This window comes from Astatotilapia calliptera, chromosome 1 (assembly GCF_964374335.1).
Source record: "Astatotilapia calliptera chromosome 1, fAstCal68.1, whole genome shotgun sequence".
Classification (NCBI taxonomy): domain Eukaryota; kingdom Metazoa; phylum Chordata; class Actinopteri; order Cichliformes; family Cichlidae; genus Astatotilapia; species Astatotilapia calliptera.
The window spans coordinates 19067517-19094385 of record NC_137422.1 but is presented as its reverse complement, the minus strand read 5'-3'; the positions used below and the strand labels follow the sequence as shown (position 1 = coordinate 19094385).

At 40.2% G+C, this 26869-nt stretch overlaps 3 protein-coding genes across 10 annotated transcripts in view; all 3 read left to right on the top strand.

Moving 5' to 3' along the window:
• bdnf (brain-derived neurotrophic factor) overlaps nt 1–4900 on the top strand; it is a 33075-nt gene extending 28175 nt beyond the window's left edge. For all 8 annotated transcript variants that reach the window (XM_080302799.1, XM_080302815.1, XM_026166374.2 and 5 more), the window contains one exon: nt 3849–4900. In XM_080302799.1, the coding sequence (XP_080158925.1) occupies nt 3849–4679 (831 nt within the window). In that variant the 3' untranslated portion in view covers nt 4680–4900. The remainder of the gene's footprint in view (nt 1–3848) is intronic.
• Nucleotides 4901–7816: 2916 nt separating this feature from the next.
• On the top strand, nt 7817–12153 carry lin7c (lin-7 homolog C (C. elegans)). The gene is made up of 5 exons (XM_026166358.2): nt 7817–8030; nt 8876–8994; nt 9880–9951; nt 10101–10310; nt 11507–12153. The coding sequence occupies exons 1-5, from the start codon at nt 7994–7996 to the stop codon at nt 11672–11674; spliced, it is 606 nt and encodes a 201-aa protein (XP_026022143.1). The 5' UTR covers nt 7817–7993; the 3' UTR covers nt 11675–12153.
• A 9160-nt stretch (nt 12154–21313) lies between these two features.
• Nucleotides 21314–24293, top strand: rplp2b (ribosomal protein, large P2b). Its single transcript, XM_026166350.2, has 5 exons — nt 21314–21493; nt 22312–22435; nt 22555–22603; nt 23657–23752; nt 24179–24293. The coding sequence occupies exons 2-5, from the start codon at nt 22313–22315 to the stop codon at nt 24253–24255; spliced, it is 345 nt and encodes a 114-aa protein (XP_026022135.1). The 5' UTR covers nt 21314–21493; nt 22312; the 3' UTR covers nt 24256–24293.
• Nucleotides 24294–26869: the final 2576 nt, after the last annotated feature.

The following is a 26869-nucleotide window of genomic DNA, read 5'->3' as shown; positions in this document are numbered from 1 at the left end:
CGAGCTCAGACTATTTGACGGTCTCATATGCCATCTAGTGTACAAAGCTGGGCACAGCAGCGCTGTCAGTGTGCAGCCGCAGGTCTGTTGGTCATTCATGGGTTAAAATGAGGATTTCTTCGCTAAGCTTACAAGAACCTAAGCACATCAGTAAGGATTTCACCATGCTGTATGTTGCTGTTGTATCCTCTAAAGTGCCCACTGCTGCACGCAGTGTGGGAGGGAGTTAACAGCTCTTTTGGGTAGCATAAATCACTCAGCAGGTATTTGAATGCTGGGCTTTCTGTGGCAGTGGCTGGGGTTGGCCTGGCGGCCAGGTATAATCCTCAGTGATGCTCATGTATTAGTAAAACGTGTTCTGATGCTGCATCAGATTGAAAACAGATCTCAGTTAGCAAGCTTCCACATGTGTCAGCCATTACTGCAGACAACACAATTAAGTCTAAATGCCTGTTTGTTTTTTTTCTTTAAGTGCTGCATTGTAGTGCACAAGGGGTCCTATGGTAGCCATTTTGATAATATTTGCTGTACTTTTCCTGCTCTCAAACGGAACATTTGGCTTTGTGTGTTATACTTATTGAGCGTGATAAAACATGTTGCCAGGTAAACCGTATTCTTGAGGAATTTAACAAAGATGGGTGCCTACGAGGGAGCAGAGACAGAGGCAGAGAACAAATGTTGCCATGGGGTCGCACATTTCCATTCAAATGTGGTAACCACACTTCAGATCTCCTCTCTTGATGTGTTTTTTTTTCCCCATGCAGTGGTTTATAAGATATCACGCCTGCCGTTAGTAAAGATGAACCCATAAAGTGTGCAGACATGTGCGTGGAGGCTGGGAACGTTACTGTAGTGTGTAATAACACTAGCCACGCTAGTCCTTTCATGCTTTAGGGAAACTTTTCAGCGTCTGTCAGAGGAGGCATTTATCACTTTAATCCCCACCTGGCACAAAGAATAACTGCAAGGGTAAGTTACATATCCCTGCCATACAGCCGTGCTCTCAAAGCAGATGAACAGGTGGTCATCTGGAGCTAAACAGAAGACAGAGTCCATACACTCACCTGCTGCTATTGTTCGGGGTGTTTCACGCTCTAGGCGTGCTGTCATGAATAAAGGCATGTTTGAGCAGCAGTTATTGTGGGCTTTATTTTCCCTCGTTCATGTTATTAGCTCAGTTCTCAGCATGTCATGTTTAGATGGCTGTGCATTCTTTAAACAGTCAGCTCAGAGGAAACTGCACCTTTCTCAAGCACAAGTTGCCACAAAGCTGAGAACTAGAAGCTCCAAAGGAGTGTGTGTGTGTGTGTGTGTGTGTGTGGGGGGGGGGGGGGGGGGGGGGTCTTATTCTTCCATATGTAATCCATCCCTTGCTTTATTATTCATTGCTCATCCTGTTAATGCTCGGGCTGCTTTTTTATTAACTGTGAAATCCACATAAAATCTTCAGACACTGGATGTTGTCACATTTAGCCTCTCACAGATATAAGCCAGAGATCCTCCGCCGGTCCCACAGCAATTAAATGATTCATTGGCTTTATCGCATTTTAACAGGATGTTGATTGAGAGCATAAGCCATATTGATTGTACTGATGGAAACAGGAAATCAGCGAGATAGAAATAAAATCATCTGTTGTTCCCGGTGTGACGATACACGGGGGAATGGCTCTGCAATTGCACACTGTTGAGTGGCATTACCCCCAGCAACCTCTCCCCCCCTCTCCTCCACCCCACCCCTTCTCTCCATTCTCTCCCCTATGGAGACCTGGAAGAGACGTCATCTGTGGTTGTTATGCTGCGAAATGACGCTGGCACTCTCTCCACCCCCTGCTACTGCAATATTACCCCTGTGGTCTGTTACGGAAGATGCAGCACTCTTCGTCTGCACCATTTCCAGCATGAAGTTTGACGCCTAACAGTAATCAGCCCTCTGCCTTCATTTCCCTCTTGTGGAAGTGGAACCATTTGAGCGCGATGCTGATAATAATATCAGCCTAAATGCATCCTACACATAAAGCTCGTGACTGGCCTCGATCCCGTAAAAACCTACACGATTCTCAGTGCTGGGAAGCCTCGCAGATATCATTTCAGATATCATTTCAGATATCATTAACCACAACCTTCACAAAACTGAAGGGTTAATGAGCCATAAATGGAATTTTGTTAACAATATCCGAGTTGACAATTAGTTCTTTATTCTTGGCTTTGTCCCCATTGTAGTTGGTAAGAGGAAAAATACCCACCCCACCACCAGCACCACCATCACCACCTCACTGCAAAACACATACAAGCCAGCCCCTCCCCATGCCCTCCCTCTAACACGCACACTCACACACTCCGGAGGAGCACGTCACTGAGCTCAGGGAATGAGTGGCTCATTAAGAAGAAGGATGTGATATTCTGAATAGAGACTGTGAGACTCCCAGCACGTCTATTTTTAGACGAGATATCTCTATGGCAGTCACCGTGGTGTCGGTTAATTGCAGCCACAGCCCCAGATACCAATTAAGAATGAAACGAATGCTTTTAAGGTGGGGTTTTGCTCCTCCTTATACTGTAAAGGTCCTTGTGTCCATTCTGTGAGTGGAGGCTGGAGCAGGGGCTCGCTCTCGCCGTGTTTTCCTGTGTCAGGCTTGGACATGCAGAGTGCAGTCAAAGCCTCGGCCGGGCTATTTTTAAATTAGCCCCTGTGGTAAGCAAGATCTAGATTTTTTTTTTAAAATTATGGGTGTTTTAAGATCTATGTCCTTTGGATTCATTGATTTGCTGTGAATCTTAGAGCTTCTCAGAGGTAAGGGACGCACACATGCTCAGGTAATTTTACAATATATATGTACAGTGTTTCAGTTTGGTTTTGCGTGTGCTTTGAGTTGTTCTCCAGAGCCTCGATAGCAGTGCTTTGCACGGCAGGATGTCAAATCATTCTGTCATTCAATTTCCTGTTAATTCATCCCGCAGTGCTCTCGCCTTCCACCTGCCGAAAACAAACAGTGTCCCTCAACAAACCCATAGTTCCCATTCATGACTACAAGGTGTAGTACTGACCAGTTTTTTTTTTTGTTTTCTCTTTTTAATAAAGTAATACTGGAGCATCAGTGTTTGCCAGCGCTGACACAAACACACTGACTCTGTTAGGTAGTGCTGTCCACACCGGAGGTTCCCGAAGTGTTAATACCGGTGATTTGTTTGTACGGTAACGTCACGGTCGCGTATTCGTAACGCGGGTTGGGGGGGCGGGCATAAATCCATCCACAAGAATTCAACAACTACAGGATGAAGTGCAAGAATGAAAATCCTCAATTTCCTTACCCAAAAGCAGGGGGCACCTGTGAGCTTTTAGTACAGCCAAATAAAAAGAAAGAAAGAAAAAGAGCCAATTATTCCAACAGAAAGCCATGATTGGACTTTTAACAGACCAGTCAAAAAGCTGTTAGGATGTTTCCACATCTATTTGTGTAATCTTATCTTTTGTAATAAGCAGCCGCTTTGATGCTCAGCACAGCTTTTGTGCATTGCTGCCAACAAATAGAGATCTAAGCCAGACCTCACATAGGAACAGAATGATTACAGTTTGCAAACAATTTGAAAACACCGATGACACAGTGCCAATATCAGTTTAATAAAAACATGTTATGATTATTCCGAAGCTACTGGCTCCAGTTTTTTGGCTTGCAAAACAAAGAGTGGAGGGTGGAAATAGGAGGAGAGGCTTACATGGTGCATTATGGATCAAAAATAAGCTAACTTTGTTGAAGATGCTCTTTGACTGACCATCTCGTTCTCTCGCCCTCCCCCAACCCTCCTCTCTCCTCTTGTTTTCTTTCTGTGTCTCTCTCCCGTCCCTCCAGTTCCACCAGGTTAGAAGAGTGATGACCATCCTGTTCCTTACTATGGTTATTTCATACTTCAGTTGCATGAGAGCTGCGCCCCTGAGAGATGCCCCGGGCATGCGGGGCCATCGGACGGAAGGCTACTTGGGCGCTGCTGCAACGGCCGAAAGAGGCCACGGGACTCCCCAGAGCGGTGGAGGCCCAGGCCAGCGTGGGGAACTGCCCTCGCTCACAGACACGTTTGAGCAAGTGATAGAGGAGTTGCTGGAGGTGGAGGGCGAGGCGGCGCAGCTGGGACAGGGGGCCGATAAGAGCCAGGGAGGTGGTGGCCCATCCTCTGTGGTCACCACGGAGGCCAAGGATGTCGATCTGTACAACTCACGGGTGATGATCAGCAACCAAGTGCCTTTGGAGCCGCCGTTGCTCTTTCTCCTGGAGGAATACAAAAACTATCTGGATGCCGCTAATATGTCCATGAGGGTGCGGCGACACTCCGATCCCTCACGACGTGGAGAGCTCAGTGTGTGTGACAGTATTAGCCAGTGGGTGACAGCTGTGGATAAAAAGACTGCAATAGACATGTCCGGGCAGCAAGTTACCGTCATGGAAAAGGTCCCTGTCCCCAATGGCCAACTGAAGCAATACTTTTATGAGACCAAATGCAACCCCATGGGGTACACAAAGGAGGGCTGCAGAGGAATAGACAAGCGGCATTATAATTCCCAATGCAGGACAACCCAGTCCTACGTGCGAGCGCTTACCATGGATAGCAAAAAGAAGATTGGCTGGCGGTTTATAAGGATAGACACTTCATGTGTATGCACATTGACCATTAAAAGAGGGAGATAGTGTATAAAATGTATAGATTTTATTGAAGAGTTTAAAAAAGAGAATAAAGAGAAAATATCTATTTGTATATATACATAACAGGGTAAATTATTCCGTCAAATGAAAATTTTATGGACTGCATGTAAAAAAAGATGAAGTTTATACAGTAAAAGTGATACTACAGTCTATTTATTGAACATATTCATGACCTTGTAAACAATTAAAAAAAATCTGATCAGTCATTTGCGCCCAGTTTAAATTACTATATCACATTCCTCAAGACATTGTGATTTGTTTACGTTGCCAAGAATTAGAAAAGGAAGGAAAAAAAATTAACAGGCAAGAAATGAGCGACAAAGAGGGAGACAAAGAGGGAGACAGAGAGGGAGACAAAGAGGGAGACAGAGAGAGAGCGAGGACAGTTCCATCTTCAAAAGCTTGCATGCTGCTTCAATTGTAAATCGATAAATTCTCCACTTACAGAAAAAAAAGGATATGATGCTGACCAAAAAAAATTATTAAAAAAAACATTCCGTTTACATATTCAGCAGAAAACAATTTCCTCTCAAGTAATTTATCTGTTTACTGTTCTAAACTTCTCAAGGTAATGTTGGAATTACATACTATGTCAAGGTGCTGTTGTCAAAGCTTTGCTGTTTATTTTTTTATCCCCACCAGAGGACAAGATATATATATAAAAAATTATATAAATATATATATATATATATAAAATTTATTCATTGACATGTTTCTGGGTTAATATTATTCATTTTGTATGTTGTGAAGTTGTTTGCAATATTAAACTGAAATATTTGAAGAAATAAAAATGACTATAGGCAACTGAAAAACAAAATCAATGTCGATAAAGTTTCAACGGTGCATTTTTAGGCAGAGTAAACTTTATTATACGGACAGTCTGCAGGCAAGGAGGGAGGAGGCACATATGCACACATGCATGCGCACAAACCGCCACACGTCTGAAGCATGAAAGAGCAGAAATTCAAATCCTGAGCAACAAGAAGTGATGTTTTAAGAGAAGAAAACGAGACCTTGCTTTGGGTCACTGAAAGATAACGAGTGTTAGAGTACAGAAAGCAGCTCCTGGTGTCATTCAGCTACTTCAGGAAGGAAAAGAAACTGGAGAAGGAGAGAGGAGGTGCCCCTAAACCGCTTCCTGCTCTCCACCAGCACATTTTTTCAAAACACATTTATGTGCTTTGGATCTTTAGTGTTCATACACAGGTGTTCAGAGCTTTTGCTCCAGCGGCATGTGTGATGTCGCACAATTACGAGACCCTATTAACACAAGAAAAGCGCCTACACGTTCAAGTGCAGACTAGTACAAGTGGGTACACTGCCTGAGCTTGACAGTGATGGATTCAACCACCCATACATTTGTGTACATTAAAAACGTACACCCAGTGTTTTGTTATTAGTGTGCTGTAATCCCAGCTTTAACTCCTCCACAATAGGACAATCACCACTGATTTTTTCTAGCTCTAAAGTCACTGCGATCAGAAGGAGAAGCCGATCTCCATAACTGGTTTGGCACCTGGGTTAAAAGAATCAACTTTCTCCCTCAGGCAGCTAATAACTCATTGCAATGCATGCCTGCCAAGTCTGGATTCCATAGCTTAAGGTTTTAGTGGGAATACAATAAAATATGTTCAGCGTCTCATCTTCATTACATGAAACATTTCTAGAACATACTGCAAAAAGATTAAAAACAACAACAAGAAAATGAATGTACAAAATTTCTTCAAAACACCAGCGATCCCTTATGAATGAACACAATCACCTCATTTTACCACGCCTCCATCAGCCTGAAGGTAAGTGCGAAGACAGCCAGATCTGAAGATGTTGAAGGAAGGATGGGCCAGCTTCTTCACTGCCCTGCTTGGACCCTTCACAGAAGGCTGATGATGATGCTGTGAGTTAATATCATAAATTTAAAAAAAAGATACAGAGGCTTCTGCAACACAAACAGTGGGAAGACGAACAATATCATAAATGATCTGGTCTTCCAGAAAAATCCACCTGAATGACACTATCCCGTCCTCAGCACATAGGACAATGAATCAGCCATTCAACATTTTAGATAAGATGATAAGGATGTGTTTTGTTTATCATGAGCATGAGCCTTAGGCTATTATTTTTTACAAAGATCAAAAAAGTAATCTGCCAATTCAACATTTAATAAAAGAGTGCATAAAGGGAGGCAGGGTGAAGCCCATGGTGTTTTTCGGTGTGACCATAAATCAGGCATATGAGTGAATCCTGCAGTATAATGTGGTATTACTTTGCTGTTGCTGAGGAAATAAAAACAAGAAGAAAAAATATTTTAGGAAAACAATGGGTCTACTGTGTTAAGAAAAGAACAAAAGCTGCTGCTCACCAAGTCTTTCCGTGTGTCTGCTTTATGCCACGCCCACATTTGTGATGTCACGTTAGGTATTTTTCATCACCTGTCAAAAGATTTGCGTTCATCGCCCACTGGGGTGTGGTCAGGAGTGAATCATGCTCGAAACTTTCAGGATACAGAGAAGCAGTGCAGCTGCAGTTTTCTGCATTTATGGAGGCTCAAAATGTGATGCAGCTCACCAGTAGGGGGTGGCAGAGAGAGCGCTCATATCAGACGTCAACAAAAAGCCAAATAAAGTTTCCTCTGGCTGGCCCTTGTTATGACAGTACATATTAATGTAATCGTCCTTTGAGCTATGTCTGTGGAGGCTGAGAGAAGCTGTTAAATGGAGAGTTCTCCGCCCCTCAGGTTGGTAAATGGTGATATGGAATCTAGGTTTGGATTCTAGCCAACGAGACCTTCAGTGGGCTATATGCATGGCACAAAAATATCCCTACTCTCATTGTCAGCATCAGCAGTAAACATAATAAAATCAAACCTCTGTGCTTAAAACTAAATATGGCATTACTAATATACAACATTTGAAGCTGCTATCTAAGGTGTACGTTTGGACGAATTAAAGAAAGGACATTTGTACACTAAAGCGAGGTGGAATATTGGTAAAGCTATGTGTCTTATGTATGTATGATATATCATAGTTTTACACGAGTAGTCGTCTAGTAAAAGGATAGGGTAACAAATACACACGCAGTGACTTTAGAATGTGACTGAACATTCCGAGTTCACAGTTTTACGAGGTTTCCCTGAATGCATCACGACACTGGCAGCTAGCCTAGCCGGCTAACTTGGCTAATCTGATTTATCGTCTCGGTTAAGCGCACATAACGCCAGCCAGGATTACCAAATTTAGTTTTAAGTATTTTTCCTTTTAGCTAACTATCTCCCTAACGCCAAACATCCTCCTAGTTCAATAATGGCATCGCTTGGGGAGCCCGTGCGATTGGAAAGAGGTGAAGTTAATTAGCTAGCTAGCTTTAGCTTAAAAATATTTGTTGTGATATGCGGGCGACATAAACCTAGCCTAGCTAGCATTAGCTCATTAAAGCAAGCGGTTTATTTTTTTGTCTGTGTACTCTGTTTTATGGTGGGATAACGATAGAATAGACATCTTGCGGTTAATTCTTGTATGATTATGTATATATAGTCACCCAGCTAAAGCAGCCACAGCTATTACGGCTACATTTTTGTACTTAGTACATTAGCCACCTAGCTAATATTAATGACAACAGACAGTGATTAGTCAATCTGGCTGGTTTGTTCACTGTATCTTACCATAAAAGAAAGAATATTTTACAGTTACCCTGGTTGTATCATTATATTCATTTTTGTGACCTGTCTGTAAATAACAAGTTCTGGGTGTGTGTTGCTGAAATGTGCAGAGGAAGCCCAGATTTGTGTGATAGTTTAAACTTACGGGTTACACAAATACACACGTAAACCTTCACGATTAGAAATATTTAATAAAATTACAAATGCTTATGAATTCATTGCTATTAACGTAAGTTGTACATTCACAAAAACAAAATAAACAAAACAAAAACGTGATGCCTGGTGCCTTGAATTTACTTCATGTTACTCTGAGAGTTGCTTTATTATTGCATTATAGCGATTTGTACTAATTGTAGTATGTTCTGGTGACCGTGGGAGTCAAGCTTGTCCGGAGCATATCTATAATCAGAACAAATGTAGTGCAAGTAAATGTGCTCTGACACTGATGTGGGAAACTCTCACTGCCAATGCTAAAATCTACATTTGCAGGCCTCAGTAATGGTTATGTACATGTTCTTGTTGACAGATATCAACCGTGCTATTGAATTGCTTGATAAACTCCAGAGGACAGGGGAAGTGCCTCCCCAGAAGCTGCAGGCACTGCAGAGGGTCCTACAGAGTGAATTCTGTAATGCTGTCAGAGAAGTGAGTCTCTTTCGTCTTGTATCATTCACTTATCAAACACTTAATTAAGAGACATTAGTTCACAGTTTGGAGCTTAACCCTCTGCATCCCAATAGGATTCCCAATAGAATACTCCAGAATTAAGAAAAAGAGTGGAAGTCTGGTAAAAAAGTTAGTTTAAATTTAATGTCCAGCTATATATGACCATTTAAGATTTGTACATTTATGTTTTCAACATCTCTTTATCATTACTTCTTTGTCCTCCTCTTCTTCATCTGGCACATCCACCCCTCCTCTCTGCTCCCTAACCTCCAACTCATTCTCGTTTTCCTCACCTCACGCCTCATCCCCGCAACTGAAATTGAGACTCTAACATAATAAAACATGCATAAACATACTTATTCGTTCCCGATAATATAACTAACTAAATAACTAAAAGTGTACTGCCACTTTGGGACAGCTGATAGCCAGACGGCTATAAGAACAAAAGCTAGTGTATACCAGATAACATTAAGCTAGAGAGTCTGAACAATCACATTTCCCTTTGATAAACATTTTCACATCATATAAGTCCCCTTTTACAAAGTTTTGCAGCCTCCTCGAAATTGATGTGATCGAATGCTGTAAATAGTGGACTGACAACCGACACTGTTTACAGATGTACGTCAGCCATAGTGTGAAATAAAATGTAAAATATTGCAAAATACTTAAATTGCACAGCCATTTCTTTTTTCCCCCAGATTTATTCAAATTTTTAAAGTATACTGTGTCCAAAAGTGTTTGTGACAGTAGTAGAAATATGCTGTCTGCCCACAGCTTTTATGGGTTATAGAAGATTAACCCTTTGGTTTGGTTTGAATTCTTTGTGTTCGCCGGTTGAAATACTGTCCACTAATATCTCCTCAGGTCTATGAGCATGTGTATGAAACGGTGGACATCAACAGCAGCCCCGAGGTCAGGGCCAATGCCACAGCAAAGGTAGACAGTTGTCAGTTACTGTCTGAATACAAGATTTGGTCTTTTTGTAATCTTAATTTCAGACATTTAATTTCTTAAAATGGGTAATTTTGTGCTTTGACTGCAGTACATACAGACGAGATATCTAAACACCACTTTCCTATTTGTAGGCTACAGTGGCAGCTTTTGCAGCAAGTGAGGGACACTCACATCCACGAGTTGTGGAACTGCCCAAGACAGAAGAAGGGTTGGGTTTCAATATAATGGGCGGAAAGGAGCAAAACTCACCAATTTACATCTCACGGATCATCCCAGGAGGCATCGCTGACCGACATGGAGGCCTGAAAAGAGGGGACCAGCTTCTCTCAGTGAATGGAGTGGTGTGTGTGTGTAATTCACAGCATGGTTTACATTTTAGACTGAGCCTGAGCAAATTCTCTATTTCAGGTTTTTTTTTTTTTTTTTTAAACAGACAGATATTAGAAATAATACATTCTTCAAAAAAAACGAATGCACAGCTAGATTTTGTTTCAGGATTTTAAAAAAAAGGAACTGCAATCACCGTGCAAAAATCTGGGTCCCATCTACTTGTAAAATCGTTGTTTATTAACTTGTTACACCATAATTTATTAATGAGAACTTTAAGGCAGGTCAACAACTCTCCCGCTCGTTAAACTCTTCTAGTAGTGCCTTAAAATTAAGCTTATTAAAGCCTAATAAACAGGGGAGTGCTATAAGAAGATATCAGCTTGTAGCTTGGAGTTGTTGGCAACAGTTTGTCCATCATAGGGACTGACAGGATTCAATCAGTGGAATTTGGATCAACAAAGAAAACCAAAAAAATCAATAAAATCCCCTTTGCTCACCTGTGCTTTTTACTTTTCAGACTATCATCATCATGTTGGTTCATTGTTAGCCATAGAGTCTGACAATGATGGCCATTTACCAGCTAAACCTTCTTCAGTAATCCATATTACCAGTGAGCTGTCAGAAAAAAACCTCAGAAACCCTGTGGAGTCTTTGGCCGCAATGGAAAAGCATTTCCTTATGTCAGTGACAGGAAGCTGTCAATTGTGTACGTTTAGAAATAATACTAATAATAATAATAATAATGATGGTAGTAATAGTACATTGATGTAAATAATGAAGGTGTCAGGTTCCTCTTGTAAAGCTCTGGAAATCTTAATGTGTTCAACATGTTTATTATGGCTTAAAGATGGACACAGTGAGTACTGATGGAACACTGAATGTAAACGTGCCATGCTATTGTCTGGAAGTGTAAATCTCAAAGTTCAGCCAATAGCAATCATCCAGTTGACTTTGTTTATTGCTCAGCTTGTTCCCTCATTAAAATTTCCAAATTGCAGGCTGTTTTATGTGAACAGCTGCTAGAGCTTATGTTGGAACTACATTCACTCCAGTACATATAAAACTCTTGTTTACTCCAAAAGTGGCCACATACCTCGTTGCTCTTGTGTTTAATAATTGGACCCAGTAGGTTAATCTGTAGAGATCATGGACTTTTATCTGTTCCTGGTGAAATCGTAAACTCAATTTCTGTTTCTTTTGCCTTCAGAGTGTGGAAGGAGAGCACCATGAGAAAGCTGTGGAACTCCTCAAAGCAGCTCAGGGCACAGTGAAGCTGGTAGTAAGGTACACCCCCAAAGTCCTAGAGGAAATGGAGTCACGCTTTGAGAAAATGAGGTCGGCGAAGCGCCGGCAACAGAACAACTTTCCCAAGTAGGATTTTCCCATGTTGATGCCCAGCTCCCGTGTCTCTCCTTCTTTAGCCTTCTGGCCATCTGTTCTGATCCCTTTCTCATCTCCCCGCCCCTGAAAAAAGAACAAAAAAAGAACACGCTCATGTTTAGTTTTAGCTCATACATACTGTATATTGCGCTTCTGCCCTTTTCTTTAGCATTTTGATATTCAGCATCGTGTATTGTACTAGACACTACAACTCTAGACGAACACTAGGAAGATCACGATTGTCAGTGTGTGTCACACCATGTGCATTATTTTTGAATTGACAATTTGAATGCAACTTCTGAGACAAACTATACAACTGCTTTGACTGAAAAGGTAGTGTTTTTCAGTGATTTATCAGAGCCACTACCAAGTGCCTCAGGGCAAACACATTTATCTTATGTACTGTTTTTTCGTTTCTCTTCTTTCTTTAGCTGTTTAAATTTCTGGAAATTAAACTATTGTGGCAGGAATTAATTCATGCTTTTCACCTGTTTTCTCAGAGACCGTAGCTTTAGAGGTGCTGACGACAGTCTAAATTAGTTAAAAAGTGATAAGTTGTTAGATTGGTATTATGGCTACCCTACAAAAAGTAGCAAAAGTGCTGGATTATGTTTGAGCGTTCTCTAGGCTTACCCTGCAAGACTTTAACATCATGCCACGCTATAAAAAGCTCCAGTAAGTGATGTAATGGGGTCTCAGCAACTTGTGAACTAAATAGCTGACACCACAAAGACTCGCACATTTATCAAAAAAAAATAAACCCTCGAAACTCTGGAGTCAGTATGACATGAGATGAAAGTCAGTTATTTTGTTTTGACATAAATGAGGAATGTACTGTGTCACATTTTTACTCTGCCAGTGACAGAACTTGATAAGAAGTCAGTTATCCAGTGACCATCAGAATAAGATAAAATTAGGCATTTGTAAAATTCAGCTAGTCAGATGCCTACAGTCTCTGTAAGGCCCTGGTCATGCAAGCCTAGAAACCAAGCTGTGACCCCCTGGCAACCACCGATCATTAGGGAAAAATGTATATTATCCAGCCGATTGGAGATTGTTTGCTGGAGATTGCTGGCTATCTGTGAAATCGACTGCTACAGCCTCAGTCACAAAGGCTCAGAGGCTTGTTAGCAAATCCCTGGAAACCTCTGGTTGCCAGGGAAAATAAGTGTGCTCCCCAACCGGCTGGCAAGTAGTTGCTGCCAGCGACTACGTGAAATGATTAACAAAGAGGTTTGGTTGCTAGCTTATTGCTGTGGTTACTTACAGTTTGCATGGATAATACCAACTTAGCTCCAAATACTCGCCAACTGTTCACTGAGTGAAATTTCAAAAACTGTGACACAAACCAGAAGCTGATCCATTTGCGCCTTTTAAAACATGTTGACAGCAATAGTAAGACACAACTTTTACTTTGAAGGTGAAAGTTCTCCAAACTTGCACTCCCTCAAGTTTCACTATCGCTCAGCGAGTAATTGGCAAGTGTCTGAGATTTTTGGTGCAGCGCCCTCTTCGGAGCTCATTTCCCCCTGCTTGCAAGCAATCACCAACTAGTCAAGGAATACACGTTTTCCCCCTAGCAACCAGAGGACACCAAGGGGTTGCCAACCAGCCTCTAAGCCCGTGTGACCAAAACTTCAGTCACATTAATGCAGCATGTGAGTTTTGATCACTTGTTCAATGAATGAAATGTTAGTACACATACTGTATATAACCTCTACAGTGTTTGGTGTATTATGCTGTAAATGTGCTGCAGTGACATATATCTATTTGTAATCTTTCATCAGTTTTTTTTATTACATTTTGTAACTTAACATCTAGCAAGGGAGTCGTAAATCAAACATTCGCTTAACCTGACGTTTTTTTATTCACATATCGCATTCATGTTAAAGAACAAAAGACGATACAGGTGCTTGGGTAAGATCTATCGACAGCTACTTTTAAAAAAACCATTTTTTGATGCTTGTAAAATGTTAATAAAATGTTAGTAAAGCCCATATTTCAATAATTTACAGCAATAATTTCAAACTTGGTCTTGCCTGCATGTTATTACCAATTCATTTTCCATTCATCTTTGCGCAAATAAGTTTTTTTCTTTTTTCTTTTTTAGGTGGGTTGGGCACAAATGTACTCATATATAATATACAAAATGCATATCATAAAAATGAGAAACACTTTATTACCAAATACTGCCAAACAATCAAGTTTGTTCTGATGTGAATTGTTAAGCAGGCAAATCACAAAACAGTCTTAATTGTCTACTGTATATTTTAATGTGTAGGCTGCCACAGTTACACTTATTCATGTTCCACATTTTATAGTTATGAAGTGGCTGCATGTTTAGCTACTGTGTTGATAGTCATCATAGGGAAATCTTCATTCAGCATCTCAGTCAAACAAGTCCACAAGTCTTGGTTTTCTCTTAAAAATAAAATGTATTGTTTAAATTAAAAAAATCAACTCACTAGATGTCTAATCATCCACCTTTTTTGGCAAAATGTCTACAGGACAGATTTAACTTCAAAGATTTATTCCTAGAGGTTTTTTGTTTGCAGGGTAGTTCTAATAATATGTGTACAGAATTATGGAAACCAGGCTTTTGCTGACTAAGCCATACTATTGTCCAGTCTCAGGATCAACACCTGGCATTATTGAGACAGGAAGGTAGTAACGTAACGGTAGTGATTCCTATCGGTGTAGATTAACCATCCGATGCCAAACTGTTCTTCAGAAGCAAACTGTTTTATCGAGAGGGAGTCTTATGAGCATGCCGCTGATTGGCGTGTGCGGGCACGATAGATGTGTGCTGTCTGGTTCTTGTGACCATGTCATCTGAAATGAGGTCACTTTGAGTTTCCGTTTGCCTGGTTAGCTGCTCCACAGCTGTTTGTATTTCCATCTGTTTCTTTTATTACTTTATCCACCGTCTCCTGGCGTACTCTGATGTTCCCCAAGTTACTAACAAATCATAAATGGGATGTTCAGAGGTCCATCGGTACTGTTTTTGGGAGGATAAAATCTAAAATCCGGCTTCTGAGCTTTTGGTAATCGATCCTTTAAGTTTTAAAAGACTCGTAAAAAGATTACTGTAGATTAAATCCGTTGAAATGAATCACTGGTTAAAAAGCAGTACCTTTTATTAGTTGAAAGTGGCGTGCTAGTGTTGATGATTTGAATGTCTCTGCACGTTTCCCTCACATCAACTTGCTCAGCTGTTGCTTTGATTAGCAGGTTTTTGTAAGTCAGTGAAAGGGGTCATCGACTCTCATCTGATCGTATGGTACTTAAATAATGCTTTAAATATCACAAGAAATGACGACACATGACGAGTACAGGTAAAATTTGGTGGGTGAATCCCCTGTAATCCATTTATCTTTATGAAGACAGCTGAGTTGAAGGTCAAAGTCTCAAGTAAAACGCGCTGCAAATATGGAATGCACTTCAATTATCTATGCAAGGTCTTTAAAAAAAAACCTTTATTGGTGCAAAATAGTTGTCATTTTCCTCCAGAATGTTATTAAACTTACAACAATAAGGCTGTGTAGACGAATGTCTAATGAAATATGACATTCAGCAGGATTTTGAGAAGAGTTGCATGTAATTGGATGATCCTATGAGATGTTTACAAATTTTGGGAGGTTTTTTGTTTGTTTTTTTGATGTAACATACTGATTACCATGAAGGAGTCAAAGAAGGCAATTGGCAAAACTTTGGGAGATGGCTCTCTATTAAACATTCATAAGCAGTAGTTAACAGGCTATAATGTAGTTGTAAACTAAAAGTTGTCATCAATGTGATGTATTCTCAAATTGTGACAGGCAATAGAATAAAAATATTTAAAAACATTAGAAATGTTCTTACGTGTCCTTACAACTACAGTATAGTGTGGTTTTGTTGGTTACTTGTACACTGCTGTACACACTAAAATGCTAAATAGTGGGATTTAAATAAGCGTTCCTGAATAGTTTCACGTAACAGTTTATTTAAACTACATTGATTATGCTTTTGTTTGGAGGCAGAACATTTAGCACAGCAGTCGGGGTGTACATAAAAGACTTAATATGATGTATAGTTTGTCCCTTGATTGTGTTTTAACTAACATTAGCTAGCTAGATTCACTTCTCACGCACATACAAACATGTATAGTAAATCAGGAAAAAAATGTAATGAGACTTGGTATTGATATTGCACACTCTCCACTGAATGTCACTGACTATAGTCTGATTTTAGTTACAAACCTTTGGTGAGGTAAACCTTCAACTTTCTACCCGTTTTCATTGTGTATTGGTCAATAGAGTATTTTTTTATAATGGTTTTCTTTTTTTGATATTTTTCTCAATTTTTATAAGTGATTTTCCTAAAAAAAAATCAGATACCAGGAATGATTGGTACTTCCATTTTGACTGTGTACCAGGGCCATATCAGCGCAGCGTCTCTGAAAAGCGGGGCAGATGTGGGACAGATTAACTGTCACAGATCAGCTCCTCTTTTCTGAGCTCTGCACTGATCTCTCCTTTCTTTCTAGGACCGAGACCAAACTTAAAATGTTGATACTGTTTTAGTCGTTGCTTATTTATGATTGCCTGTAGATAGTGTTGTGTTATTTTATGTTCTCTAGTCTGTTTATCTAATTTACTGTGTTACATTGATGTGGAATGTAAAATGTTGTGATGTAGAACATAATAGTTGGACAGGAGGCTCAATAAACCGTGCTTAAGTTTATGACTTTTAAACGTGTTTTTCCACTATCTGTTACACGTTACATTCATTTTTAGAAAGAAAGACACATCTCTGTCACTCTTGTGGTACAAGGTAGGTGTCAAAAAGGTAAATCTATAAAGAAAAGAGTAGTATGGCAGCAGCGCAGCATGAAAAAGGTGGGTCATGTGATCAGAAATGGTAACATGGACCCTTCAGGGAATTCACAAGGCAAATTTGAAAGTGCTGTTGAGGGTGCTGGAGCCAGTTGCTAGTCTATTGCAGGCCTAGCAGAGAGAGAAAGACAGCCATTCACACTCCCATTTAAACTTTGGGCCAATTTAGTCATCAGTTAACCTAACATGCATGTCTTTGGAGCTGGAAGGCACAAAGAGAATGTGCAAGCTCCACGTAGAAATCTGTTCATCTCATCTGCAAATGATTTCTGCAATGCGGATACTTTCTAAGAGCAAAGACACAGGGAATAAGGAAAACTCTGGAAGATGAACTGATGGTTCCTGCTGTCAGAAGAGGTGCAGTCTCAGCAGGTTTTAGCTGCTTGTGTTCTGCTAACCCTGCATGCAAAATAGTACAAAAATAATGAAGCAAAAATAACATCATCTTCTTTCCATTGCTCTCTTCAGGGGTCCGCCTCCATCTCACCCTATCAAACATCCTCCAGTCCACTGTGTGTCCTTCTTCACTGCATCCATGAACAATCCTCCTTTCCTGGTAGCTCCATCTTAAACATCCTCTGTCATTTCTTATCCTTTCCATTATGGTCACTCCCGTCTTTTTAACTCTGCCACCTCCAGCTTACCCTGCTGTTTTATTGTCAGTGCCACCATCTCCAAACCAAACCATACATCACAGCAGGTCTCATCTTATAAACTTTCACTTTTTCTGCTGTCCTTCTCTCACACTCACCCCTTTTCTACACCCTGCCTGCACTCTCCTCTTCACATCTCTTGTGCGATTAAAATCAATTTAATTAAATTTTATTTATATAGCACCAAATCCCAACAACAGTTGCCTTGAGGCGCTGTAAAGTAAAGATTCTACAATGATAGCTAGAGAGAAAACCACAGTAATCATAACCCCCCTATGAGCAGGCACTTTGGTGACAGTGGGAAGGAAAAACTCCCTTTTAACAATAAGAAACCTCCGGCAGAACCAGGCTAACATAAGGACGGCCATCTACAGTCTCCAGTGGAGGGTGAGGGGAGGAAGACAGGACAAAAAACACACTGTGGAAAAGAGGCCCTGTCCGTTGCTTCGGATGGCCCCTAGGTTTTCAAACTCAACTGAACTAATGCAGTTACACTGGTCTCATTAAGCATTTTTAGTTGATAAAACTAAGTATTTGAGGTATTTTTAATTTGGAAATTAAACCTCGTCTGCTTACTTGTTCACTAGATGGAAAAATGTCCATTGCATAAGCAAAAAAACTGTAAATAGAAAAGCACTGGCCTTTCTATCAGCTAAAAAGAAGAGACACTAATCAACCAGCATGAGTCAGTGTGGAGAACTGAACTATCAGTGGAGGAAGCAGCTGTGATTTCCCAGCTCAACAAAACAAATATAGGCCTGGTGATCTTTATGGACCCTGGCAATATTTATGTTTTTTTTATTGCATAGTTGTTGTTATTTCTCTCTTTTCTTTCACTCCAGGATGTTTAATTATTTTTTGAAACATGTACCACTACTTGTTATGGCATAGAGGAAATGGTCAAATATTTGCTTTCACATACTTCCAGATCATCACCAAAACTAAAAGGTAAGGAAACGTGGTCGGAGCATTATGGAAATACCCAAATGGATGTGAAAGTAGAACATAAAAATAAAATCACAACCATGACAATCATGAGTAAGTTCAGAATTCCATTTAAAACTGTATTAATCATTAGATGCATATAGAAAAATCAAGTAGCATAGAAACTGGAAATTCGTTGTCTGAATAAACGGCTTTCGTGTGAATGTGATTCATAAGCCTTTTTCACAGCAGCTATTTTGACTTCTCTAATATAACCAACTATGGCTCTATGCCACAAACATATAGACATACTATGTGGCAGGTTGAAATTAATTTCTGACGTCACACAATCACACAAAGAGAGACACGGCCATCAGGGGTAGAGCGAAATGCATAGGATAACAGAGGGGAACAAAGTAAAGGAACGAATGACATGACTGCGTGAAGGTCAGCAGTTCTTTTGTGTCCATCGTTTTCCTTTATATTCGAAACATATTCAATATGAGTCATCTCTGTGGGCTGATTGCTCCAGAGGGCGGAGGAGCTGACACTCATTGATATCCAGAGATATTTTCTGTTGGCTCCTTCCACAAAAAAGGAAAGATAAAGTACAAATCCATAAAACAAGTATTTCCTAAGGTTTTTTCAATGCAAAGATAAATTGTTAACATTCACAAATATCAAGGCTAATAATACACTATACAGACAAAGGTATTGGGCCACACTTCTTAATCTTTGAAATTTTAAAAGTAAACATTAAAAGGTTCTATTGGGGCTTGTAGTAAAAAGCACCTAAGCCACCAACACTCTGCAGACTCAGAAACTGCAGCGCTCCAAACCTCTGGCATTAACATCAACATGAAGACTGTGCACAGGTAGCTTTGAGGTACAAATCGCCATGAATGATGAAATCCAGAAATAAATGCTTACTCACTAAATGTTATACATCCAAGATCGTTTAAGACAACAGTCTGCCTATCTGACAAGTATCCCTCTCAGGTAACTCCTGCAAGTTTGCTGCTCTTGTCAGTATTAAGTAGTCTTTGCACCCCATCCAGACTGTATATGTCTGAGAGGAAGGAGGTCTGTAACAAGAGCTCGGGCCTGTTCTCCTGGAACCAAGCAGCGCACGTGACAGCGATTCATTAGAGCTGGTTGTTCACACTACAGCTTGAGAGCACAGCACAGCTGCTGCCTTCTCATGGCATTGACGCCATCCGTCGCAGGCTCTCATGTGTGGATGGTTCACTTCGTCTCTTCTGGCAACTGAAATCAATCACACCCAGGACCAAACGCAGCAGCAGCGGGGACAGAAGAAGAGGCAGGAAGCCAAACCGGACCAGGAGCCAAGTGAGCAGTAGCAGCAGACAAGGAGGAAGAAGCTGATTCATGTTCATATACAGTGTAACACACACTGAAATGGTTAGAGGAGAGCTGCTGCAGAGTCACGAAAGCACAAAGCTTCATGTGCAAAAAGATGCAGATGATTTATAGATATTATCTGATTATTATCTTATCTTATACATGAGTATTGACCCAAATAATGAGGTGGGGATGGACTTCTGCAAACAGCACCAGAAGAAGGCTGATAAAAGTCTCCTGGATGAGATACAAATATGGATTCCCAGTAACCTTTGTGGATCATTTAAGATTTTATTTACTTTTCCTGTTTAACTGGACAGAGTGCAAATTAAAAAACAAGCGAACTATAATTTAATGTTGCACTATGCTGAAATAAATCTCAGAGGTTCGTTCCCACCCATCTTGAAAAATCACAAGATTAAAATAATACATCTACATAAATGTCTTTACTGCTTTTCTTCTTGTTTAGTTCCTCACTATCTAACAGGGTTATGATTAGGCTTTACAAACGTCTCTAATACTGTATTATTAGTTAATTAGCAATTGATTACTATTATGCATTATATTAGGCACTATGTTAACAAAAAACAGCTGTGTTTTGCGACATTGATTTGTCCATATTGTAACCCTGGCTCACTGGAAGTTAGTTCCAAAGAAACTCGGCCCACAACTTGTAAACTTTTACATTTATTCACAGTTGGTCAAGTTTCATATATAATAATTTATAATCAAAGAAAAATGTCCACAGGATGTCCACTCTAGGCCTCCAAGTGTCCACAGCCAAACCACTCACATACTCAGTACAGGAGCCTCTCAAGGTTGCGGCTGGAGCCCTTCTCTTTACTCTACATACTCTGTATGCATATGACTGCACACCGCGTTGTAACACAAAACCCAACACTGAGTCCACAGACAATGCCATGGCGGGGCTGATCAGTGGAGGAGATGACTCTGCCTGCAGAGGTTCAGAAGATGACAGGCTGATGTGCTAAAAACAAGTTGGTTCTAAATACCAACAGGACCAGAGAGCTGATAATTGATTTCAGGAGAAGTCAGAATGGCCACTTACCACTGAACATACAGTGCTGTTCTCAGGAAACAGTCTGTGTTATGCTTATTTAATGAGGCGGTGCGTGTTGTGTGTCCATGTGAGGTCCCTGAAACCGGAGACTCTCTAGACGCCCTTATGTATACAGTGCTGTGAAAAAGTATTTGCCCTCTTCCTGATTTCTGTCTTTTTTTCATATTTGTTCACAACACATATATGGAAAAGGGTTGGAGAGAGTGTCAAGTTTCAGGGGCCTCACACAGACACACAACACACACTGCCTCGTCACAAAAAGTACAACATAGACTGTTTCCTGAGAACTCCTGAGAAATTAATTTTCAAGGAAGTGTAGTGTCACTTTTTTTTTTTACACAGCGACATTAAAGTAACCTTGATTCTTGTAAAAGTGACATTTCATCCAGCGCTTCATATCAATAAAGCATGTAGTTACAAGCTCCAAATCTTTTATACAGGATATGAGTACATCAGAGGGACAGCTTAGTTTGAACGGTTTGAAAGCAAAGTTAGAGAGACAAAGGATGTTGAATATGGAGATGCCAGTTAGGAGCAAAAGAGTAAGACCACAAAACTGATTCATAGAGTGAGAGATGGAGGACATGGAGAGGATTGGTATACCAGAGGAGGATGCAAGACATAAAGTGAAATTAAGGCAGATATTCAATCCACGGTGAATCCAAGATCAAATCCAATCCAAGAAGAAGAAGAAGAAGAAGAAGAAGAAGAATGTATTTTTTGTGTAATATTTCGCGTTAGGTAAAGTTTTTACACCGAGGTTGCAAACACACTCCTGAGCAGCAGGCCTCGCCTCGGTTCCTGCTTACTTTTAATGCTTTTACGAAGAAGAAAGGCTACTTTGCTTTTTTCCGGTGACGTAACTTCCTTTCTGTCCCTGCTAACCTCAGAGTGAACACGCGCTCTCCTATCTAGCTCAAGTAAGTTTGGTTTTAAAACGTAAATAACGTATTAAACACTGAGAAAATAACTGAGCCACCCAGATAAGCATGTACACTTTCAGCCCAGGCTTTTAAGAATATTAAAGAGCGTTTAGCCAACATTAATTCCTTTCTTTGGCTCCCGGAGCTTACGCTAGGTTGGCTAATGGTAGCGGAGAGCCGCATGGGTGTTAAAATTATGCCGTGTTTTCCCACATTGTCGCATTTTTGAGGATTTATAGAGGTAGAGAAAACAGTATTTTAGTAGAAGCATATTCAATATTCGAAAATATGTAGTTTTTAGATGAGTGGACGATGGGTATCGGCTGTAAAGTAAAGCAGCGAACTTCTGTTTTACTGAAAATCGCCGTAATAACTCAGAAATGCGTTGGGATCACAGTCCTGTAGCTGTCTAAACCCAGGAAAAAACGGACCCCTAAAGGGGTCGACCCTACGTCTTTTGATGTTTTTTGTTTGTTTGGGGTTTTTTTGTTAAATGATGCACTAACAAGGACAGCATTTAATATTCCCCTGCTGTGGTGAAGCCATATATTTCTTATAAACTGTAACATTTTCACATAAAAATCAGAGATTGAGCTTTTGAGGCATACCATAACTTTCTCCAGGCTTTGATTTTTATATAAAAATTTAGCATATGCTGATAATGAAGAAAAATTAACATGTTGTATGAGTTGTTGTGTTTCCACTTTTGTTAATGCAAAAACAGATTGTCTGAACTTTAGACATAACTCATTTTCCTGTGTCCATAAAAACATCCCGCATGGTTACTAATGTTTCCAGTAAACTTGGTGTTTCAGGATGCGTTACGTTGCTGCTTACCTGCTGGCTGCCCTCGGTGGCAATGAAAACCCTGATGCCAAGGACATCAAGAAGATCCTGGAGAGCGTTGGCATTGAAACCGATGACACACGCCTCGACAAGGTACACAGCCACCTGCTCCTGTTTGTGTTTTATTACTGTTGTGGCTTCAGTTTTTCCCGGCAGCTGGTTCCTACCTTTAGGTTATGTTTATAATTGCGTCTATCTTTCTCTCTCAACAGGTTATCAGTGAGCTGAAGGGCAAGAACGTGAATGACGTTATTACCACAGGTGAGTTTCCCACAGTTTCATTTATGTGTGTGTGAGACCATGATTAATTTTGGTTTACAATTTTGTTTGGCTGAAATGTTGTTAGGTCTGAAAGTTTAGAATTAAATGGCTTCAGGCAGTATTTTAATACTGACATGGACTCCCTGCAGGGGTCTGAACTAGTTTATGATGTTGGATACTGTGACTAGTGATAAACTCATTTGACGCACAGGGAAAACAGATTTAAGGGTAAAAAAAAAAAAGAGTTATTAAAAATATGAGTGAACTAAGCTCTCAATGCTGGATTCCTCTGTAATGGAGGATGGCACACTGTGTATGGACCACAGTTATACTGGAGAATTTGTTCATTGAAAATGGTTCATAAGGGTATTGTGTATAGACAAATTACTTATTGTATGCACAAATTATACTTCTTAATTAATTTTTATTAGTCATCTTACACACTCAGTGCAATAGGAGTAAAAAACAGAAACCCAGTAGCAAGTTTAAAAGACTAAAAAAAGAACTCATTACTAAACTACTACTAAAAAAGATACAGCGAAGAACAACAGAATGAAATATAAACGTCATAATGTAGAGTACTGCAGATGGGCAGAAAAGTGGCACAGTGTTAAAGGGTTAATATCAGTGCTACTGGTGCATGCAGCAAGTGATACTTGTAATGCAAAAACAATCCTAAAATACAGTTGGGATGGTGTGAGTGCAAGTTGCAAAACATCAATATTTGATTTTCTTATTTGGGTCTTCGTGATAGCTGATCTTGCACCCTATTTGTGGGCTGAAATAAAATATTTCCTGAGTGTGTCATGGTGCATTTGCTGTGATAATGAGTTTTCTTGCCATAGTTTCTATAAACCCGCAGGGCATGATATCTCACTGGACAAAGTGAATCGATTTGAATATAAGATAAGAAAAAAGTTGTATTTAATCAGATGTGTAAAGTCAGACCACATGTAATGATAACGGACCGTTTCTGACCTCTGTCTTGTTTCTGACTGCTGAGTGTCGATGTTATCACTTGTGCTTCATGTCTGCCAACTCGTGTCTCCTCAGGTTACGGTAAGCTGGCCAGCATGCCAGCAGGTGGTGCCGTAGCCGTTGCCAGCTCTGCAGCTGCTGGCTCGGGCGGAGCCGCAGCTCCTGCTGCAGGTGAGCATTGCAGCTTAGCACCTTGTTTGGCACCATCAATCATATTTGCCACTTTGTGATTTTGCCTTCACCTTGTATGCTTGTACGACTACATGGAGCCAAATAATGATCTGTTGACATGAAAGATGCATCTACACAAGTTAATCTACACAAAATCCGCACTATACTGGGTAAATACAGTGCAGGCATTTAAATTTATTCTACGGTTTTAAGTTGAATGGTTTTAGAAAAGAGGCTTTTTTTGTTTTTATATTAATACAGCAGCGTGTAAGAAACGCTCAACAAAAACTGGGAAATTCCAAAATAAAAATCAGTTGCATTTAAATATATTTTAAAACAACCGTTATATTAGGCAACCACGTGAGCAGGTTGCTATGTCATGGTGATGACAGCAGGACGTGATGTCAAGTGCTTTTTGTTTTTCAGCTGAGGAGAAGAAAGAGGAGAAGAAGGAAGAGTCTGAGGAGTCTGATGACGACATGGGATTCGGCCTTTTCGATTAAACTCCTTGAACTGATCAATAAAGTTTTTACAAAATCCCTCTTATGCAGCTTTTCTCTTTACTTTAAAACTTGTGTGTGGGGGGGTTGTGTAATTTGACCTGATCGGGCCTATTCTTTGTTCGGGTATGTGATCTTATTCAGTTTAATGGAGAAAAAAAAACTGAAAAGGCTCTGGCTGATGAGATTGAGCCCAGTGTTCAGTAGATGGCGCTGTGGAGCCTTTGAGCGCTAAAGCAGACGACACCAAATCCTTCATTTTTGGGCTTTTGTTCAGCGGTTTGAATTATCCACGAGCTTAGACGCAGATATCCACACTTAACACATGTGAGGCTAACACTTAAATTATTAACAGCTAGGGACAAAGTGTCACGTGACGGCGAACTGCTGCCGGCACGGCTGAAGCTGCACGTAGTCCTCTGTGCGTCAGCAGCAGTGAGCCTCAGAGGGGGAAAAGCAAAGTTGCAAAAAAAGAAGTATTAGTTTTGAGGAAAAGAAAGGATGCTGCTGCTTCAATTGCATAGCGTAAAGGTAAATAAGACAGTTGTGTAAACGATAAACGCTTCGCCGATTGAGTGTCGGCAGCCTGTCGCTATGACAACTTTACACATTAGTAAATATCTATTCGCATACATCTTAATGTTTTATAAAATACATATTTAACAAGTAAGAAGACTGTTTTGCAGTGCTTGATGTGAGTAAAACGTAAAACTACATGTATGTAAAATTCGAACGTTGGTCTAGAAATGATACTTTTATGGTTAATTCATTAGATTTTAGCAGGGAACAAACGGTTTTACAAAACAGCTCAGGTGTAATAAGCAATAATAAAATTAAAACAAACACTCTCCTGAAAGCATATATTATCAGCGTGTAAAGGTCAACACCCAGAATGTAAATTATTCACCACAGTATAAACCGCGCAGGCGTCCAGTATCAAGAGCGATTTTCTCTCATTATATGGGACCAAACATCACATGTTGTTTTTATTGACTGGGAGTTCTACTGAATGCCTCTTCCAAGTATCTAGGGTGACAAGGTGTCCTGCTTCACGTGGAGCTTAACAGCATTTTTATACCTTGAACCCTTGTCCCACATATTAGGACATTGCTCTATATTTGGCTCTTGTTTAAAAGAGACAGATAGCTCCCTAGAAAGATTTGGCTCAAATATGGATTCGTTCCTACTGAAAACTAAAGATCAAATGCTGAAATATTTGCTTCCTTCTAAAAAGCTTTAACATTTTAATTTAAAAACAATTACAGCACATTTGTTCTTTTTTATGATCTGTGCCAAAATTTTAACCGAAACACCTTGTCCGTGTTTATTTTTCAAGTTAGATACATTAAAAAAAAATTCAAACAACCTCCAAACTTTAGAAATGGGTTCCAAGCAAACATACACTCAGTGGACAATTTGTTGGGTGCACCTGTTCAACAGCTTGATAATGTAAATACCTAAAATCAGCCAATCACACCGCAGCGGCTCAGTGCAAGTAGGTTTTTAAGGATGGTCACAATGACTTGCTAGTTCAAACCAGTTCAAACCAAGCTATCATCACAATGGGGGAAGAAAGATGATTCAAGTGACTCTGAACGTGGTTGCTGGTGTCAGATAGGCTGGTCTGAGTGTTTCAGAAACTGCTGATCTATTGGGATTTTCCCACACAAACATTTCTAGGGTTTACGGAGTATGAAAAAGAGAAATTATGCAGTTTCTCTGGATGAAAAGCCTTGTTGATGTCAGAGGAGAATTGCCAGACTTGCTTCAAACTCTGGAAAACAACAGTTACCGAAATAACCACTCATTACAACAAAGGTGTGCAGAAGAGCATAACACTGGATACACAAAACCTGAAGCAGTTACACAGCGGACGACCACACTGTGTGCTACTCTTGTCTGCAAAGAATGGGAAACGGAGGCTACAATTCACACAAACTCACCAAAATTGTACAACAAAAGACTGGATAAATGTTGATCTCATGAGTCTAAATTTCTGCTCCCACATTCAGAATCCTGATCAGAATTTGGTGTAAACAAGATGAAAATACTGATCCATACTGTCTTGGATCAGTGGTTCAGACTAGCGGTAGTGGTGAAAAGATGTGGGGATATTTTTCACCATGCTTTGAGCCCCTTAATATCAACTGGGCATTATTTAAACACCACAGCCCACCTGAGTACTGTTATTGACCATGTCCATCCATTTGTGACTACAATGCACTTATTTGTGGATAGCTACTTCCAGCAGAATAATGTGCCATATCACAAAGCTTGAATCATCCCAAACTGTTTTTTTGAAGATGACAATAAGTTCACTACACAAATGATCTCCATGGACACTAGATCTCAATCCAGTAGAGCACCTTTGGGGTGTGGTGGGTCAGGAAATGTACATCATGGAGCGAGTGTGTGATCCTGTCACATCAATATGAACCAAAATCTCTGAGGAGTGTTTATAGCACCTTGTTAAATCTAGGCGATGAAGAGTTTAGCTGGTCCAAACTGTGTACACTCACAATTGTACTAGAAATTGTGAGTGTACTCTAGATCCCAGTTTGTTGGCATCTAAGTGAGGAAAACTACACACAATGCTCCAACAAATACAATACTTAGT